Source organism: Mycteria americana, chromosome 11, assembly GCF_035582795.1.
Source record: "Mycteria americana isolate JAX WOST 10 ecotype Jacksonville Zoo and Gardens chromosome 11, USCA_MyAme_1.0, whole genome shotgun sequence".
Classification (NCBI taxonomy): domain Eukaryota; kingdom Metazoa; phylum Chordata; class Aves; order Ciconiiformes; family Ciconiidae; genus Mycteria; species Mycteria americana.
Genome location: NC_134375.1, coordinates 10,929,754 through 10,951,156, shown reverse-complemented (window position 1 = coordinate 10,951,156; position 21,403 = coordinate 10,929,754). Strand labels below are relative to the sequence as shown.

General features: G+C 43.4%; 1 protein-coding gene across 1 annotated transcript in view; it reads left to right on the top strand.

The window, feature by feature from the left end:
• The window catches only part of GRM7 (glutamate metabotropic receptor 7), a 314,851-nt gene extending 302,717 nt beyond the window's left edge, over positions 1 to 12,134 (top strand). The window contains exon 10 of the mRNA XM_075514164.1: positions 11,960 to 12,134. Within this exon, the coding sequence (XP_075370279.1) occupies positions 11,960 to 12,009 (50 nt within the window). The 3' untranslated portion in view covers positions 12,010 to 12,134. The remainder of the gene's footprint in view (positions 1 to 11,959) is intronic.
• The last annotated feature ends 9,269 nt before the right edge of the window (positions 12,135 to 21,403 follow it).

Here is a 21,403-nt window from a genome sequence, read left to right as displayed (position 1 = left end):
CAGAGTCCAATACCACTCTTGTCTGTAGAGCTGGAGCTTAACTGTGGAGTTCACCATTACGCTGTCCTAAAAATGGAAAGTGTATGTTTTGTGCTACATTCTAAAGGATTTTTCCTTACTTGTCTTTACAAGGACAGATTAAATTTGCAGTCCACAGGGCAATGTTAGAGAAGTGTAACAGTTACCCTCTGGCATTAGGCAAAACTTCCAACCCCATACAGCTGTATGTATTTCCTCTTGTGCTAGAGAAGTGTGGCTTTGAAGGCAGTGCATGAGCTGGAGTTCATTATTTATCCCGTGCACTATATGAAGACGTGCCCAACTTTCAAATAAGCTATTCATTCTTCTTTTCTTTTCCTAAAGAGGTAAGTGCCATGTGCAATGGTGCATACTGACTTTGCAGAATAATCTTTACATCATTTTGTGGGGTTTAGGGTGATCGGTATGATAAGCATCCCGTTCTTTTTGGGATCCATTGTGGGAAAGCCTGCTTCACTGAAACTAATGGGTATTATTCTGCTCGAAATGAAGTCAGAATTTTCTAGCTTTGTACTGTAGTGCAAGCATCTGTCTAATACAATCACTTTCTCTATGTTGTCTGAATTTTGAATTTCTTCATCCCTATCGAGAAAAAAGTTCAACAGCAGATTGGTCTCAATCTAATACATCTGCAGAATGACAAAGCAAACATATATTTTATGTACTCAAACCCTAACAAACTATCTTAGGCTATAAGAATGTCATGTCGTTGCCACTTTGACCTGAACTGATTTCTATCATTATGCCATTATCTCACCCAAGAACTGCTTTTATTATTCTTCCTATCGGATACTTTCTCTGTTCTCACAAAAAGTGCATCATGAAAAAAACTGATGAATTAAAAACATATGCCTCTGATAGCACTACTACTTGAAAGCCTTATAAGCAAAAATGGGCTTTTGTTTAAAGAAAAGCCTACTTCAAATCCCAGTGTGCCCTGGGGAACTGGCAAGGTCGTACCCTTGCTTCCTATTAAATCCTTCTGGGCACTTTGAAGCAATCCTCGTTAAAAGAACCCATTACATTGGATATTTGTAATCGTTACTTATGGCCCTGGCACTACTCGGTACGACATTTTGCCAGTCCCCTGGGTTCAAGGCTCACTTCAAGTGTAGTTACATCATTCACTTCACTAGCTGTGCAGTCTGAGTTTGCTTAGGGGCTGCATGATAGACAGGGTAAATATCCATTTCGAAAAGGGGTAATAATAAGAAAGGCCTAAAGGTAAAATGTAGCCCTGGTTAGAATATGAGGAATTTAGACGTGGAAGCTGTGTAAAGTGACAGACGTGTGAATGCTCTTTAGATAGAAATGCACCTGCAGCATTTGCCCAGCCCTGCTCTGAACAATACATTTGCATGCATATGCATAAACATAATTATTCTAATAATTTGAAGTAATCACTTCGTTATTAATTGCATTCTGAATGTAACAGAGGTGAACCGGGTGAATCCAGGTTACCAAGTGTGTATAAAGCAGCACTGAAGGGCAAGATTGCCTAGGCTATTTTTCTGATTGTTCTCTCTTGGCATTAATCACTTATTCAAGATTTCTAGGCATTGGTGTTCACCTTATGATCTCCCTCTGAGGTAGGAGCTTATAAACATTATCACCGCTTTGCAGATTGGAAGCGAAGACACCTGAGTGGCATTTGCTGATGTAACTAGGTAGATTGATTGGACGTCTGGCTTCCAGCCACCTTGTTCACGTTAGTAGGGTTGAGCCAATAGAGAATCTGGCCTTGTCTTCCTAAATTAGTGTGTGTGTGCATGTGGGGGAGGATGTTTTGGTTTTTTCTTTGGCAGCATTTGACATTTTTGTGACAGCTCATTAGACTCTAACCTTAAGCTCTATATTATGTGTCTAGGCTAGGTAAAAATTTGTCCATATGGCTCAGCCTGACTTGTGATGATTTCAGCTAGCTTTGGGATTTTCTTCACCACTTCCCATTCCATCAGATAAACTCTGCAGTATTAAATCCCATGCATGTGGGTTTTAATCCGTTCCTAGCAGCAGCGGGTGAATTACAACTGTGGGATACTTTAAAAAGCCACTGCCACCGAGTTGCTTTTGCTTTCCAGGTAAAGACGGGATCATTCTGCATGTTCTCCATCCATCTCAGTGTATGGTCAAATGCAGTCAGACAAGTTCTCCTGGGCTTGCGGTGGGAGCTGTGCTCGGCGTGGACGTGCAGGCAGATTCTGTCGTGTTCCTGTAGGCTCAGCGTAGCTCACAGGATAGGCACAGCCTGGGTTTTGGAGGTGGCATACAGAAACAAGCCTCTTGAAGGACACACGGCGCAATACAGGAATGTATCTTTGGCAAATAGTTGGGAGTAGCTTTAGGTTCAGCAGTTTCTCTGGATGAAGGTGTTGACCAGAATGTCACGTTATTGACCCAATCTGAGCCCAAGAGAGTCAACTGAGCAGTTGCCCTCCCAGCTGCTAGGCTGAGACAGCGCTCCTGAAGCCAACACTGGCAATGCTGTTCCTGCCTGTTTACACGGTGACACAGGTCGCAGTGGGACAATGAGCTTGTTTTTTCTCTCTTTGCATTGCATAGATCAGTATGGCCTCTGCAGCAAATCAGGTTCTGCAAATGTAATTGCATTTTGTTGCAAAATTTCTAAATGCATAGAAGAAGAAAATGAGACAGTCATATTGTGAAGAAAATATCTGAATATGTGAATATCGGAATATATATTTATATATATATATATATATATATATAATTTTTAAAGCCAGGCAAATTATTTGTTCTACATTTGTCCAATGAGCCTAGCTGTTTGGGTTTTTTTCCAGTTAAAATCTGCAGGACTTTTTTATTATTCATATTCACCTATCAGCTGTCCTTAATTAGCGTGAAGAGTTTGGCTTCAGAAAGCTTACTCCATGATATTTTGGTGAGCTCTTTGCTTTACATATATATTTGCAAGACTTTCATCTTCCTGACTACACAGATGTTTTTCTTCCTCCCTGCTAGCAGGAATCTCCCAGATAACGCGTTCTGTATTAAATAGCAGGAACACCTCAGCCACGACGCGTTCTGTATTAAATAGCAGGAGCACCTCAGCCACGACGCGTTCTGTATTAAATAGCAGGAGCACCTCAGCCGCACGCCGTGCCTGCTGCGGGCAGGCCTGCCTCCTCCGTGGAGAGGTGCACAGGCGTGGCTGAGGGGGGCAATTTTTCAGGTTGCAGTTTGCAAGCATCTTTCAGCGCTATCCTTTGAAAACTTCAGCCTATCTAATGAATCTCAGCAAAGCCAAAACAAATATCATAATGGAACGGGAAATTCTTTGATACCAAACTCATCTTTCAAGGAACATCTGAAGGAAATAGTCAAATTACCTTTGGAAGATTTTTCCAGCTATTCCTAATACCTGGCGCGTTTTATTATTTTGGTGGTAATTGCTTGGCAACCTACAGCACTTCAGTTTAAATGAATAAAACTGAAGAAGAGATTAGCACTAAAAACAAAATCTCTAAGTTCTTAAAAAAGGCAAAACCCCCAACCGGAGCAGCTCCTCCAGGGACTGTCCATCAGAGCGGAGCGAGAGGAGAACATCGTCCCGTCCTCTCCCCGGGGCTGGAGTCTATTGCTGTCGACTCAAGCGGCGAAAGCAAACATCAGTTCAGCGTGTAAGTAGATTTTAATGTTATCTCCACAGAAGGATCACAGATGAATGTCAGGAAGTGGGCCATCAGCAGTATGATGATGTGAGCAGGAGAGGCTGTGGGGCGGAGAGCTGCGGGAAGTGAGGTCTGGCTTAGCTGTACTCCAGGCAAGCTGCAGCTATTAAAATTGTTTTTTCTTCTTGCAACAGATCTTTTTTTTTTTCCATAGTAAAGCAACACAGCTGTGAATGCCTCTCTCCTCCCCAAGAGAAGGTTTTTTTCTATAAGAGCTCCAACACACAGAGTAAGATGTGCCATCTCTGTGCCATCATGTGCACAGGGACAGAGCAAGGATGAGACAGACACACAGCAGACGTGGGCTGCTCTGCCAAAGGCCATTGGAACAAAGCTACAATTTAGAGAAGCGTGGCCATAATTAAACTCCAGCAGTTACTTTAATTGAACTGAAGGCCAAAATGCAATTGTGGATTGTGTAACTCCGCTTACCCGCTAGTGCCTCTGCAAAACTGATTGAGCTGGCCCTGAGCACAGGTGGTGATACCTCGGACTTGCAGAGGGCTTCTGGCAGGTATCTGTGATGGAAAAGCAGTGGCAGCGTAACAGTGGGGGAACTTGGGGAATTGGTGGCACTCCAACAGGGCTTTGGCAGCCCTGCCGGCAGCAGCGGCACTTCCACCCAGGAAAGTGTCTATTCATTAGCAAAGTAAATTAAGTAAATACAGTCTCTGCGAAGAGCTGATGACCTTTTAAATTGAACTCCTCCTCCCATAGATGAGAACAGATACGCCAACCTTACGTGGTTCCTTCAGGAATGACCCTGCAAGCCCAGACTGAGGTTCTGGAAGAACCAACACTATGTGCGTGGAGGTTTTGGTTTGGTGTTACCTAAACCTGTTGGAGAAAGAATCAGTGACGGATGAAGAGGATGACTAAGCCTTCCACAGCGTTCAGCTTTTCTTGTGACTTTTCTCCAGAGGGGAATAACCTAATCCCGTGAGCTGTGCTACTTCTAGGAGAATGAATCAGAAACCTCTATGAAGCAGCCTCAGACCTCTTGCAAACCCAGCTCTGGAGCAGATCTGCACTGGAGCAGGTCATCGCTGCCATAACCAGCATGCTGGTCACGCTCGGGCTGGTGCTCGCCTGGCATGGTCTCATGGTCCTCACCACCTAACTGAACTTGTCACACAGAGATACAGAAAAGCTCCTTTACATTACAAGCAACAACTGTCAACAGTACAAATGTGTCCGGACTTGCATAATCCACCCAAAAAGGTGGTGGTTGCTAAGCGACACGGCCCTGTTCTCTTTTTACACCGTTTTAGTTCCTTCTCAGCTTTATGTTCCATGTCTGGGGCTGCTTAATTTGATCCTATTTGCAGTGACAATTTAGGGTCTTGTGCCTTGGATACCAATTCACACAAAATGTACCAATCGTCACACTTGAAAATCACATTGGGTTTTGGAGCTGGTGAAACAGAAATGGAAACCTGGCTTTTTTCTGCCGGAGAGGCGTTCCCAAGCTCGTGCTGTAACCATCCTAAAGCTGTTATCTCCCCCCACGCGCCCTCCATCCTGCTGTAGCGCTCTTTGATGGCGTTTAATGAATTAATTACACTGTTCACAGATTCCGGCTTTTCTAGAGAATTAACCAGCCTCAGGCCTCTCTCTCTCACTCCATGTGTTTTTGCTGCTGCTGTAACATGCAGAACATCCTTCTCCAAAATCTCAACCCACATTTCCCAAGTATTGGTTAGGTGAAACTACTGATGGGGCAGAGCGGGATGGGAGGGGTGAGGCAATTGCAAAAGGGGGGATATGAAATCGGTATCATTAACCATGTACGATACCCAACCAAATTAGAGAAAAGTTATTTTTTATAAAGACAAACATTTGCGTCTCTCACAAAGAGATTGTGACAGGGTGGGGTTTCCAGGTGTCTCGAGTTTCTTCTGGATGAACCCCCCATCAGAGAAGATCCTTGCCGTGGTCTAGCATTCATCTGGAAATACAGTTATTGCCCTTACGCCTATCAGGATTCTATGGTGGCATCACTCTCAATACTGGATAAAAATAAGAAAGAAAAGCACTTTACAAGAGCAAAGCAGAGGGATGAAATCTTATTAAGGAATTTGAAACATATTTAAAAAAAAAGGTAAGAAAAGACAAAATATAACTGACACCACCCACTTCCATTCTGGTTTTGATTTTCTAGCATTTCATGGAGATTACAAGCAGCGTATTAGTAATACAAGCCATCATACACAGTGTGTCACAAGAGTAGCAAAAGGAGTATGAGTGATGACTGTACAAATCTGTACAATTCTATTACATAATTGTTTTTCTATTAATTTCCAAAGAGTGTTTACTCTTTGTAAGCAGCGCTCGCCTCTCGCCATGGCGTTCTGTATAATGTGCTCTTTCCGTCTCTCCCTCCACTGGCTTCTTCGGTAATTGCTAAGGACAATCAATGCAGTTATCCCACATGGAGAATCTAGAGGGCCGTGCCCATCAGAAGTAACGTAGGGATGATCAGAGAAGTTTATTTGCATTGTTCATTCCTCAGTCAGTGCGTCAACACGACTATTGTTCATGTTGGAGATTAAATTATACTCACCGCTGTATTTTTGTTGACTCGGTTTTGATAAAGCTACACAAAGCGAAAGAAACCATTCCTACAGCATTTGTCACCTGAGCAGAACGGTGTCCTGTGGCTGGCATGTCAAACACGAGGGAGGCTGAGCGTGCGGGTGGGTGACGCGTGCCCCGTCCGGGGCTGCAGGTGCAGGGGATGCAATGCTGCGTGGCGCTGAGCCGTCGCCCTGCCAGGGCAGCGCTCCGATAGACCGTCCCCTCTGAACTTGTCACCGGGTTGCCATCAGGCCACTTATGTACTAGATAAATTAGCAATCAGGAAACAGAAACAACCTCTTTAGCAACTTCTCCCTCCCTGTTGTCATTTGTGATCTGCTGACAAACCTCTCGGGCGGCTGGAACACCGCTGCTATTTCTGGTGTCCTCGGCACCGAGGCGCTAATTGTTGCGGCTTTACTGAGAGTGACAAGGAAATATGACAGCTAAAGATGTTGTAATTTATGAGAAGAGAAGGCTGTAAAGCAATTATGGAGGAACACACTTTTTACTCATGTTATATTTGTAATTTAATATATTCATATTCTATTATTAAAACATGAGGTTCTTTGTGCTAATCTGCATAAAAGTCATGCAGTTCAGGCTGCAGCTCAGAGACAAGCGACTACCCACCGACACATGCAATAAAATGAAATATTTTTTATACAACCATAGACATTTATATACTAGATAAGTTGCCAATACGCTATGGTAGGGAGCACAACAGGAGAGATGTGAAAATGTGATGTAACAATCTATTTACATTTAGATACTAAATTTAAAATTATATTATTTTCTCCAAGCTTCATTCCATTTGTCGGGTTTTGGGCAAGCATGTAGAATCATTTAGGACTGTTGCTTTCATCTCTTTCTCATATATATTCCCCAATTTAAAGGCAACAGAGCATGTGGATAGCTCTGTCTTTCAGGTACAAAGCCAGAGGAGGAGCTACGTGCATCCATTTCCCTATTAGATGGACTAGAAGCAGGATTTAATAATCAGCCTCTGCTTTGCCTGGCATGAATGATACAGGTTTCTAAGCAAGAATTAAGAAAATGAAAAAGAGGAGGTAAGTATCTGCCACAGTGCCTGCAAAGGAAATCAGAGCAGAAGTTCCAGACCCATAGCCATCACGTCAGTTCTTGCTCAGTGCTGGAAATACTAAGATCATGTTTCATACATTTGATAGCTTGAGATGCCTGTGGGCTGTAATAAAATTCATCTTTTGCACTGTAAATCTTTTCTCTTTAAGCATGGAAGAGGTTACAAATGTGCATAAAATTGAAGCGAAAGTGATTAAATCTCACTCTGAGCAAGTATTGACAGATCTGCCTTGCTTTTGGATGCTGTGGGAGCTTCTTTCTTTGTGGCCCGTGCTCAAGATAATGAAAACTAGTCAAGTGATGAATCTTATATATCCAAAGAGGATTTTTGCTTCTGCGTATTTGTTTTTAATATGTTGTTGGCATAGAGCTGCAGTTATTTCAAACCCTGTTACTCACTTCTGGCAGGGGAGGGGTGTAGACTATCACTGTCCCCCACCGCCTGTCGGGCAGGTCGGATAATAGCTGAAAAGGAAAGGGTTTTAACATTGTTGTGCTGTAAAGAAATGTTGTTTATTTTCCATGTGCAGATATACATGTTGTCTTCATTTCTGTAACTTACAGTGAACATGAGTGCATCCTTCCTGCCGGGCTGTGCTGCTGTAGGCTGCGTGCCGGCGTCGCGAAATGGGTGCTTGCGAGGGAGACGGGTGGGATCCCTTCATGGAGAATGGAAAAAAGTGCAGTACATAGCTGAGGACAACTCATAGCTCATGTGGTTGTCAGTATCTTGTACACAGCCACATCCTTAAAATTAACGCCACGCTATGAAGTGTCGGGGGTTTGTGATGACCAAGCTGCCTTCTTTTGTGATGATCAAGGTGCCTTCTTTCTGCTTCTGCCAGTCCAGCTGCCAGGAAATCAAACGCCCGTCCTGTCTCAGCTCGTCTTGGAAGGTATTGCTCTTGCCTTCTTGGTTTTTCAAAGTTCCTCATTACTTTCAAATTGAGAGTAAGTGCAATGCTCATAAAACCAGAAGACTAACAGCAACGTCCGCAGCAGCACAACGGAGATGTGACAGTTGTACCCTCCTTCTATCCAGTACCGTGTGTTGGCAGTAATGGGACATGACACTTCCATCACTCTCTGCATCCCTGCAGCAGATCTACCTAAACTTTTTGAAGTGTGACAGCCTAGGCCGGGTTCCACCATAAAGCGGACAAAACAATTTTAATTCCAAGCAAAGTTAAGGCAAAAATGGGAGCTGAAGAATCTTGTGCTCTGCTCTGCTTGACAAGTGCATGGGATGTGGTTACCTGTGGCTGGACTTGAGCCTGGAGATTGTTTCCAGTACAGTGGTCCTGTCTGTATATATGAAATTGTATTCTTCAGTTATTCCTCATACTAATTTCTTCTCGTAGTAACATTGTTGCCATTCACCACTAATTAACAGAAAAGGGCGCTTGTCACTAATAGCAATATGTAGCCTCTTTTTAAATAGAAAGATCCCCTTTTTTTTCTAACAAGTTATACAATGCAAATGTTTCAAGAGCACATTTATTTGCCAGTGTGCAGGCAGTCAATATCCAGGATGTTTCCTTTCTACGTGCTACTCTGTATTTAAAAACAGCTAGCAGCCCACATGTACCCCAGGGTTTGTTTGCTTGTTCCCTTGCGCTGACCTCAGGAAGGGGGCATGCAGTTGGTCTGGGTATCTCTGTACAGAAGGTCCAGTCCAGTTTCAGATTCTGCATATCACAGCTATTGGCTCGCCTCCAGTACGTCTAAGTCAATGGCCAGCTGAGGCTGACATAATTATATGTATGTTAACTAACATGTACTTGTTATGTGCAAGAGGACAATCTGGGTTCACTGTTGGAAAGCCATCGTCCATTAACACAAACAGCAGCAGAGCGTATGAGATCTGTATCTATTTTCCATTTAAAGAACAGGGAATGCTCATGTATCCTGGATTAAAGCATGGTGAATTCTGGTAATGCCGATGTTTCATTAGCATTCCCCATTTTCATGTAAATTAATTTCTTTGAGGAAAACCAAATCCATACCTGGTGCTAATTGCCAATGATAATGATGAGCTGAGACTCAGCAGAGGTTCATTATCGAGGTAGACTGTCTCTCTCCTGAAGTCTTCAGATGAAGACTGGAGTGCTTCTGGGAGTTACACATCAGTTGAGCTCCAGGTTCCTGGAGTTAGTACAGGAACAGAGCTATGAAGTGCAGCAGCTACATAACAAGAGACATGATCTTCTCTGGCCTAGCAGCCTGTAGAACCAGGGAATATTGTCTTTCCTCTCCTAAAATAACCATGAAGCTTTTATTGATCATTTTACCTAAATTATGGATGATGCTTTTGTCAACTACATTATTCTTGTGAAGCAGAGCACTGCCAAAGATAACTTTACTGTCTCAGCTCAGATGCGTGGAGCCCATCTTTTCACAGAGAGGTTACAGAAGTACACACTATCAACTGTATTTCTTGGCTGAATTCATTTGGCACTGGTGGTTCATTGTCATATTGAAAATAAGAAATGAGCTACTGTGGTTGAATTTGTGAGAAAACTCATCAAGCAAAATATCAGGTTTGCTGTGAAAGCTAGAGTAAAACCCCTGTAAGCATTAGAGGGGTTGACATGATATGAACCAGCACTGGAGAGTATCAAAAATCTTCCGTGTCATAGGAGCTCTGCTGGTATTCGAAATTGGAGCATGTAATGGATAAAGCTGAAGTATATCAGAAAATAATACATGTAATTACTTTGCAACCTCTTTCATGATGATATTTTTTTCCAGCTGCATTTTACCTCTCTTCAGCATTTAATAGCGTATCACAGTTTACTGAATATTTGCAGTCTAGCCTTGAAGGATAACGAGTTTTATCCTGCCATGTGTTGAACACCTTCGTGTCCAAGAGAAGTTAATGGGAACTGAAGATGATCAGTATTTTGTAGGATCAGTGCTTGATTGAACAGACAGCTCTGACTCTTGTATGGAACACAGTGAAACAGCTGAATTATGGTTTCAGAATAATAGTGCACAGCACTGGAGTTACACAGGAGGTTCTTAAATGGCAGTCTTGAAAATACCTAGGAGTAAAATTGTTTCTTTGTCTTTGTTAGTAAAAAAGATAGTGAACACCATGAAAAACACTTACATTCGACCGCACCCTCACGCATTATACTCTCAAAATATTCTGAATTGTTGGTGGAGAGCCTGTCCTTATTTAAGCAAGTATTTCTGAAAAGCAGGCCACCTGAAAAATTAATAGTGGTCTCTGATTAATAATGCTTTCTGGCTGTTGGACACGCCAAGGGAAAATATGCGCTGACTGTGGGTAGCAGAGGGAGGTGCGTTAGGTCTCCGAGCGGGGGGATGCTGCGGGGGGCTGGCAGACCTCTCCCACCCCGGGCAGGGCAGTGGCACAGGCAAAAAGAGCAGAAGGTTTTCAGCAATCCCAGAAAATCAGCCTTATCCCATTCTCTTACTTATCTTCCAAATGTATATTTTATTGGGGGATGCATTGAGGCTCAGGTTTGTTTATATATCCAGTTTTTCTGTGCATGGTTGATTATGATTCATGTTAATGTATTTTGTTGAATCCAGGTTGCTCAAAAAACCCCAAATGCTGAATAAGAATAGTCGATAATAACAGCAATGCCTGGTAATTTCAACCTTTTGAGGATATCCATTAGCTTAAACTGGTCTCACGATAACTCAGTTAGAATACTGGATTTTAATCTTTACTGCAAGAGCATACATACTTCATACACTCGCTTTTTCTTTTTTTTTTTTTTCAGTGAATAAGGGGGAAAGGCCTTTTCTATATTCATTGGAACACAGTTCAATATAAAATCTCATAAGCCCAGTACAAGTAGTTACATCCTAGTTACAGAATTTGCATATAAATAGTGATGTTTTTGTTAACATGCCTGATGGAGAACATGTTATCAGTTGATATGTCCCTAATCTGCCAGCGTTGCCAAAGTACCGCAGAATATTTTGCTTTGTATTCAGCTGCAAATATTTGCAATTTTGACTGACAGAAGTGTGTAGCATCGCTCACAAAGTAGTTACGGACTGGTTTTATTTATTTCTGCTTGCAAACAGATTTGATTTGAAGGTTGTAATTAGGAAAGCTGGTACCTTGGTCCCCACATTGAAAAATTCTCAGAAGTCATAAAACTTGAATAAGAATAACTATGCATGAGAAAAACAAGTTTAGCCCAGGAGATTTAAGAAGTTGGAGAGGATGTCACTGTTTTTTAAAAAAAAAAGAAATCTTAGCGGGATCTAGTTACGGTGCCTCAGCAGTGAAGTCATACAGACTGCAAGAGTATAACAAAATCAATCAGCAGTAATTTTGTTTATAGTAATAGCTAGAGCTGGAGACGCGGCTTTGGCTGATCTAATAGCCGGCTGCCTGGAGTCGTGTCTGTAACCACGTGCTGCCCAGAGGGAAGGTGCTCGCGGGGATGCGGGAGCCGCCGGCGCATCCCTGCCCGTGCCCGCAGCCCTCGGACCAGCAGCCAGCCCTTTCCGAGGGGGTCTCGGCTGCTGGGGTTTCTGACCGTTCTCTGGTTTTCTTCCAGGCCCTGCCGCAAAAAAGAAGTACGTCAGTTATAACAACCTGGTTATCTAGTCCGTTTTGCCACGTGGGGCGGAGGACGGGTGAGGATTTCCATCCACCGCTGGCGCAGACCTCCTCCCGAGTCGCGGGGCGTCTGCCTCGGGGGGGCGAGGGCACGGCGATGCTGCGGGAAAGCGCGAGAGGAGCCCCGCGCTCCCAACGGCTGCTCCCTGAAATACCCTTCATCGCTCTCGGCTTAGTACGTCGCTGGCGCTGCCGTCGGCTGTGGCCTCGGACCTGCTCTGGCCACAGGAGCCGCCGTGCCCGCGCACCCGGCTGCGGCACGGGAGGACGGGCTCCCCGGGGTGGGCTGCGTTCAGCTACAAGGACTTTAAGGGGCTAATTCTGTCTTTCTATGTACTTCCAGACTGCAAGTTTTTGAACTTTCTGTACAGTTTGTGAGGATTTTTGCATATTGCCATCCATGTTGTTTCGCGTTCACTGTTTGTTTTTTGAATGCAGTTTCATTGAGGCCCTGTTCTCTCAGACTTAGCACATTAAAAAAACCCAACAACTAAGGATTTAAAAGACCTATGTACATGACTTGTATGATTACTATTGTATCACTGCAATCCATATACGTTATTTTTTTTAACTAAACAAACAAAAAAAGAATTTAAAGACCAAAAACTGTGCTGGCGAAGTTAGTCCCCCACCCCTTCACAACTCTGATGGGCTGCAGAGGAAGCAGAAAGGATTTTTGCTGAGTTTTAGTAGAGGTCTTGATATTTGGAATGCATGCCAGTAATGTATTTTATGGTACATGTTAATAATTTATGTTTGATATTTGTATTTGTGTTCTATTTTGTTATTTTATTTAAGGTATATGACTATTTTGCAATAATTTCAATAATTCTTATGATATTTGGAGGAAAGAATATGGCTTTTACATGTCTTGAGGTTTTTTTCTTTGTTGATGCCCCACCATGATTGACCAGTGTGATAAGGACTTAAAAAAGCATGTATGTTTTATACTGTTTGTAATAAGTAATTTCGTTAATCTTGCTGCTTATGTGCCAATTTAGTGAAACCAATCTTTGCTGCAAACTCCTCCCTTCCTTTCCATTCTCTCGATCCTGTGATATTATCCAAGAATGTATCAATAAAGGATTTTGGTTAACTTTTTTTTATTTACTCCAATAAATATATTTTTTCAGTTGTTCCCTCCCCCTCCCCCCTTGTGACTAAAGTTTATTTCATGATGTTGTCAGACGTGGACATCCAAATACCCGACGCAGAGGTACTTCAGGCTCTGCGCACAAAGAGCGGGTATGGAAAAGGTCTTGGGGGAGCTGGAAGCTAATTGCAAAAAAAAAAAAAAAAAGCCTTTTTAAGCACTGGCATCTGTAACAACCCCCAAAAGCCAAGTTACAGTCACTAACTGTAACTGTGTTTGATGGTCTCCAGAGCTGTCTTCAACTGTTGAGTCTTCGTTATGACTTTGAAGGATATTCTGTTCAACAGCACACCAGAACGCAATTAAACGAACAACTAATCAAAGTCAATCTGCCAGGCAACTGTTGAGTGAGCTGGGGGGAAAAAAGGGAAAAGTTTAGGCAAGAGGTGAGAGGAAACTTACTCCAGTTGCAGCACCGCACCTGCGTGCTGCCTTCAGCACAGGAACAGCATTTTGGGTGCAATGTGACGATTACTTTGGCAAGTATTTAGCCTCCCATTTTCTCTAGACAACTTGATCAATTATACTGATGAAGTTAATCAGCATCAAAAGAAAATTTGACAGCTGCAACATGGGCCACAGTGCATAGTGATGAAGACCTCCATGTCAGACCTTGATTGACTCTTTATGCGTGCAAGCATGGGGGCTGGATAGATGTTTGCAAGGCCTTCTCGTTGTTGTTTTAATATTCATAGATATAATAATGAATTACAGCAGCCAAAAGATGAAATTCCAACTAAGTAAAGGCTTTGTTAGCAAGAAATTAATTATCAGCCCAACAAATAATGAAGGCAGAGGCTCTGCAACATTATCCTTTTCCTCTACACTCTCCATAAACACAACAGAGCCAGCATTGGCCTAAATAAGTATGTTACCATCAAACAGTGATTCGTGCTCAAAGACCCTCATTTTTTTTCTGAATGGGCAAAAAAAATGGTTTGTTGGTTTGTTTGGTTTTCACTTTTTTTGGAAAAGGAGGGAATGAGGCGGCAGGAGGAAAGAGTGCTGCTGGGAGGGAGTGATGTGGGTTTTGGTTTGTTTTTTTTTTAATTTCTTCTCCCAGCTCATGTTGCATTAGATCCAACAGAGAATAAAATCTGAGCCTTTCATTTTCCTGCTTATCATTTTTATAGGGGTGTGTGGGCACACACACACTCTGACACGCATGCACACAAAGCGTGTATAGCAACCACAAGCCTCTGGTTCATGATGTGTATTGTTCATTACAGGTTAGCTGGCTGATGTTTTATACACCTGACTGCATCGGGGCCAAATTTCCTCTGAACGTGCACAGACTCAATGTCAAAGTTCTCTGCTCGTTTACTTCAGGTTGACACAGAGTCAGTCTTAAATTATGTATCCATCCTGAATGGCTTTCTAGCTTGATCATTGCCTGAAAAAGTGAGTAAATGGAGGAGGCATGAAAAATCTGAAAATATTTTCATGTATCAAAGTACTACATGGAATATGCTCGCTTTGATTTGTGTCATTCACTGGTAGCTTCTAAAGCCAGATCACTGGTGAAGCCGGTGCAGGCAAGATCATATGGTTACAGTTCCCCTACTGGGACGACTGAAAGTTCAACCAGCCTTTAACCGGCTTCTCCATGCACACGGTGTAGAATTAATTAAAGAACTCGGACCTCTACTCACACATCTGTATTATACCTAACTATATGATAAAGTACATTAATAGCTCTCTCTATAGATGTATGTATTTCCATATATAGATAAGTACTTTATGTTACATACATATATAAACATAATTTATAATCAATATACAATCATGCTTGCTGTAGTAAAATATTTATGGATTAATTTTGCATTTAATAATATAAATGCACTAGTAAATTTTTTAATCACCTCTACCTCTCTATATCTATGTATTAAAACTCTGAAGTGAGTCACTGAGCAAGGCACTGTTTTAACAGCTTATACAAGGTGAAGATGTTGCATTGTAGACTGTTGATAATTTTTTTTATTCCAGAAGCTACACCATGCTATTACACCCACACAGCACATTTTCAAACAAAAAAAATGAGCCCTTAGCTCCATTTAGAGTCCTTTATTATACAATTGGATGTACTTTATTATACAATTGGATGTACTTAGCATCAGTACAGCATTACCATTGTTTTCATAACATCTTCATCTTCTTACCCATTGAGTACACGCTGGTATTACGACACTGGCTTTGGTCCCTGTCAGTGTGTTATTACACCTGTGAACTGAACAGATGCAAATGTAGCTGGCCCTTTGCATTACAGACTACAAGTTTTATGTCATGTAAATGGTAGCTGTCAACGATGGGGCATTTCATGAGTAAGAGGGACTTAGCTTGGACAAGGACAGCTGGTGAGATTTTTCCCCACCAAAAAAACCCCATGAACTTGTGCTAGTAGGTGCTGCAAAAAACACGTAAAACTAACACTGGCTCTAGCACGGAGACCTCGGGCTGTACAGAGCAGAGAGATGATTACTTGCGGTAGGCGTATGTAAAGAGGTGACCACGGGCTCTGCACCTCCGTGGAAAGCTGTCCTTCAGCTGGAAGAGGTGCAGCCACCCAAGTCCCAGGACTAAGCTCCCAGCCTCCCCGAGGCGCTGCCAACACGGAGAGGCAGAGCAGCTACTCGCGCACGTACTCACACTCAGTCCCTGGCGTGCAATCTATCCCACACGCTCGAGAGAATACATTTTTTCACTTCTCATCATGATGAACATACTGTGAAAAATGCCTATGTGATTATGCTAGGAAAAAATCATGAAGAATGGGAGTGATTTTTTTTGTTGCCATTTATTATTTAGCCTGAATTATACCCAAATTGTTTTGGTATGTTAATGCCAAGTTTATTGTTCATAAATATCATTGCAGAGTTAAGCTTTCTGGGCATGCTATATGATAGATAATGACAATTATTTAGGCTGAGTCAGTGCTTAGTCTTCATTTGTGACATTAATTGCCTTTATATATAATTAAATGCACTATAATACTTCCATATACAGAATCTGTGCATCCATGAAAGTGCTAATCAAACATATTTATTAATTTCTAAGAGAGCTTTTTGTAAAGGCTTTGATATAGTTGAGTGTTTTTTGGTAAACAGTTTTTTTTTTCGTAAGATGTTTAGCAAAATATTTTGATAATTGCTTTTTGTGCTACAGGCATAATTAATATTCTTTATAACAAATTAATAAAAGCTGAAGGGTGAGACGCTGCTTCCATCCAGCTCGGCGGAAGCTTTGCCTTTGAATCCCGTGGAGTCAGAATTACACCACCAGCCGCCAGCGTGCCTGGCCTTTCCCAAAACTACTTCAAAAAAGACAAATTTTGAATATGTTGAGGGTGGCTGTATGCATGAGGTTACAAAAGCTGGAGTCCCATAAGATTTGGGCTGTGCCCTATGGGCTTGTTTCTATCAGTTATTCACCTTCAGCCCACGCTTTGGAGGAAATATATTTGAACTTACACCTCCCACATCTGGAGCTGCCAACTTCAATTCCCTATTTTATTGTAAGCTTGCCAATCACCAGAGCTTTATTTAATATTTATTGAGAGAATGAAGAAAGAAGGGTTATGGGGGGCAACCGAGAGAGTAGCTGCATTATTTTAGTCTTTTGAGAGCACATCGTGGGAGCCCGCTGGTGCAGTCAGCTTCCTAGGAGGGACACGTGTTCGCTCTCCCACATCTCAGCGGCAACGTCTGCTAAGAGGAGCGCGTTTGATCCTGCCAGCAGTTTGGGAAAGCCCATCTGTGTAAATGCTTCCTAGTCACCGAGCAAGTCATCAAATTGGTAGGAATTACATGGGAAATGGTGGGATCCAGGGCACTGCGCTTACCGCTCTGCGTAGCCTTCGGTGCCGTGAACCCTTCGCCTTGCAGACTGCAGCTCTCCTTGCTGGAGGGCGCAGAGAGAGCTTGCTTTGGCGCGTGTTGACGTTGCTACCTCTCTTCTCCTCCCCACCTGCACCCGCAAGGTCTCGCTCAGCCACATGCTGCGTTTTGGGTTTGTTTGCTTTAAGCCCAGGTCAGTAATTTTCTGAAAGGCCCCCTTTTGCCGTGTGCCTGGCGAGTATTTACAATCTAGCCTTCATAAGGGTGTCTGCAGTAGCAATACGTCATAACGCTTATATGAGTTATTTTACCCTATATCACAGCCAGTAAATCCAAGAGCTCCAGACAGGGCAGGGGTCGTACTGCCTTAACTACTGCTGTTAACAACTTGTGCATAGGAGTGCATTTATTTTCCAAGATGTCTATTTGCTGTTCGTTCCCTTGCTATAGCCACCAAGCTTTGTATTTGTATCACGCATTTATTTTCAGTAACTGTTTTATTTTCAGTAACTGCTTTTATTTTTTACTGCCCAAGAAGAGTACTCTTTCTATTTTTCCCATAAGAATGATCTCAACTTTATTATTTTTTCTCCAGTTTTTCTGATGCCTGTAGTATATTTGGCTGCATGTAATGTACAAAACCAAAAATAGTCCCTGTACAGAAAATGGAAGGGAACAGTATCAGCTTTCCCTTCCAATTCCTGCTGGAACTCACTTAGAAGAGCTAGGCTGCATTTTGCACTGCTTAGCAGAAAAGCCCACGAGCAGCACACGCCAATGCCTTTAATCCTCTCTTGGTCATCAGGACCAAGAAAAAAAGTCCCAATTTAAGATGTTAAGGAAACGGGCTGCAAACGCCTCTCAAGTGCTGCAGGCGCAGGCGCGGTGAGAGCGCGGCAGCAGCGGCAGCAGCGGTCCCGATGGCTGCCAGAGCACGCGGCGCGACGGCGGGGAGGCAGCGGTGGGGCTGCCCAGCAGCGGCGGAGAGGGGACACACAGCTGGCATTACTCCTCTCCCTGGAAAGCAGAGGAACGTGTGGTAGTTTATTAATACTTTGTTGTTGATGAATGCCAGTCTATAACATCTCTCTCTGCCTCCTCTGCCTCCCTCCCCGTCATTTTATTAGCCCCACGCTCACACAGTCCCTGAAATCCACAAAACAAAAGGCCCAATTCTGTTTCTTGGGATCAGGAGAGAGAACGAGTACATGTTCCCGCAATCGTTTTCACACCACGCAATATGGGTGTAAAAGAACTTGACCAATGGCAGCAGGTAAGAAAAAAGACATTATTTTTCAGTCTGGACATACGCAAGTGATGTAGTGAGGCGTGTGGTAGAAAAGACTAGAGGTTTGGATGTCCGTGGACAGACGGCTGAAAAGGATAATAATCTCCATACGATACTGCTTGCAGATACCAAATTTGGTAGACCTTAAATATTATGAAGCAATATAATGAAATAAAAAATGAGCCATTTTCAGCAAGGACTCAAAAAAAGTACTCGCAATCCCTCAGGAAGTAACCGTTCAGATGTATGCTCGTTCAGAAACACCCGTCTTCGTGGCAGGAGGCTGAGCTCCCCGAGGCACGCTCCCTGCCCGGCAAGGGGATGCTGCACCAGGGCTGGCTCAGGGTGCAAAACAGCAAGATACAGGCACAGAGAGGTGGTGGTCAAAGGGTTTGTTTCTTCTGACTGAAACGCCAACAGTTCCCTCACATACACAGAGAAGAGGCGCTTGTACCAACAGCGCTGATGAAGAATAGCTTTTACATGGGCACTGGGCAGCTTCGGTGGATAAATCGGCTGCGTGAGTGGGACATTAGGAAAACCAGCTTCCACCCTCCCTCCCCAGCAACTTTCCAGCCCCCAGATCTATCAGTGCCAAGTCAGTTCAGGCCCTGCAATACGGTGGCATAAAAACTCTTAAAACACTGTGGCATAAACCCCAGGGTTTTCTGTGGTCTCTTGTCTGTTTCTGTTTATTCCCTTATTTTATATCTTTTGGTTTTGACTGAATCTTGAATAGATCTTAGCTTTATTCCATGGGTACAGGGGAATCATTTTAAGCCAAAGTCTTCTTGAGATGAAGCAACTGTTCCCTGTAAAATCTTGCTGGATTCCAGAAACCTGCCAACAGCCTGCAGGTGGAGCACGGTGGGGCTGTTCTGCTCACGTCGTGTGAAATCACAGTAGTATCAGCTCTTCCAGAGTCCCAAGTGCCTTGGTTGGCATGGGTCTTACTGCTGCTCCGCTGCTGCTACACCATCAAACAGCAGCTTTACAAAGCTGGTTTTGACCCTGGGGCTCCCTAGTGCAGTAGCTGAGGGCACTGCCCCAGGCACGCTCCATAAAAACGGGTGAAAAAAAAAGTGCATGCATTACAAGGTGCATCTGAGCCCTGGTTATGTTGTTAAGAATTGTTAGAACTGCAAAAGAAAGAAGAGAAAGGAAAGTATCTCGTCCCCTTTGGCAACTGCAGGTCAGATGATACCCTTCTGGAAGGAGTTCACGGGGGGTTCCAAAATCCTAGTGGTAGTTGCAGGAGAACATCAAAACCCTGTGGCCAAGGAATACAGCAGGTTCTGCTCCCTTCCACCCATGGAGACAAAAATCTGGCCTGCAAACCTGATAAATTCCTGTCTTTGACACCATCCTTTCTCAGGGTCTCCACAGTAGGAACCACAGGTGAAAACGGCACGTGAAGTCAGTGCAGGCAACCCATGTCAGACAGTGCTGCAGACGTGAGGACTCCTCTGGCCTCAACGGGCTTCTTCATGGCATAGGTGGGGCAGCATGGAAGACTTGGCCTATAAAAGGGTGCAACTCCTGTCTGAGAGTAATTTCCCTATCGTGGGAGCCATGGTCTTCAGGCTGAAGACTTAAACAGCTTTGTCTATTCTTCTCTGTATGCCAGGATGTGTCAAATTCTGCCAACCCCTTTCCTATACCTTCACCATTAAGTGTATACATAAGGGATGATACTCTTCCATTCGCAATCCCCTCTTTGTTTTAACAGGACGCTGATATAAAAGCCTGCCTTTTGACAATAATTCATAAAAATGATCCATACCCCTTTTTTGCCTGGATTATTATACTCATTTTATTCATTTTGTAGACAGTAAAATCATATAGTGAATATTAATGATTGTGATTTTACTCTGGCATTATGAAAAGCTAAAATGGTAAATGTTTACTTACAGCCAGCAGGAATTCTTCTAAGTACGGATCATTTATTTCAGGCCACCGTGGGACTCCATCACGTATGAATTTGGGGTCAGGGAACGAGGCGAGCGAGGCGGTGCATGCCAACTCCCTGCACACCACAGCATCGCTTCTCTCCGACGCGACGATGGCGAGACAAACGACGCTGCTCCACTCTGCACCGACCTAGTGATGCTACAGCGACGTCGAGCTAAGCGTTTACACCAGGTCCCAGTTTCACCGCGCTAAACTAATTTGGAGAAAACTGGAAGAGAGACCACCTGCTCTCTGTTTGGAAAGCTGAGCTTGGCAGCACTTCTACCACCGGGCCAGCGTCTGCAAGGACACGCGCACCTCCTGCTCCTGCCAGGTGACATTGGCCCCTCCGCCGTGGGCTGCAGAGACGGATCACATTGCTGTGCCCGTCCTGTCGGGTTTTATTTTTTAACTTGGGCGGGTGTTGACAGTTTCAGCTCCAAAGTGCCAGGTTCAGTCCCTGCTGACAAAGACGCATCCAGGGTGTAGTTAAGCAAAGAGTTTGCTTTTCTTTCATCTTTCCTGATGCTGTTGCTGGCCTCCAAAGTTGGTAAAAATCTTCCTTAATCTCAGGGACAAAGAGGAAAAAAAAGGGTATATTTGTATGTTTTTTCTGCCATTAAAACAATGGGATTGTGGCTGTGCTTTGCTTAAGACTCTCAGTTGTGTAAGAATCAAGATCAAAACCATGAACTACTCACTGAATGCAAACCCCTCATGGAATGTCAGATGCAGCCAGGGCCTCGCTGCAGCCCGAGCACAGGGAGCGTGCAGGGGAGCAGCCCCAGCTGCCATCCCCCCCGAGACGGGCACATCTCCTCTGGGAGGCGGAGATAAAACACGTTACATTCTCCCCAAATTCATCAACAATACATTACAGGTCTATCATTAAACACTGGGGTTTTTGAGACCGCAGCTTCTTTTATAAATTTTTTCACATGTTGACTCAAGCTGTTGAACATGTGTTAGTGAAAGAGGAAAAAACCGAAGCCTTTGGGGTACATGTGGGTAGTGCCTAGTGAAGTACGAATTTATGCACTGCAATAACATATGGAAAAGCATAAACATTCGTTTTGCTCATAGATAAGTGACTCAGTGTTAACTTTTATTCTGTTTATGAAATTTTAAGATGGGATGATCTTGAGGAAGCTTACCAAC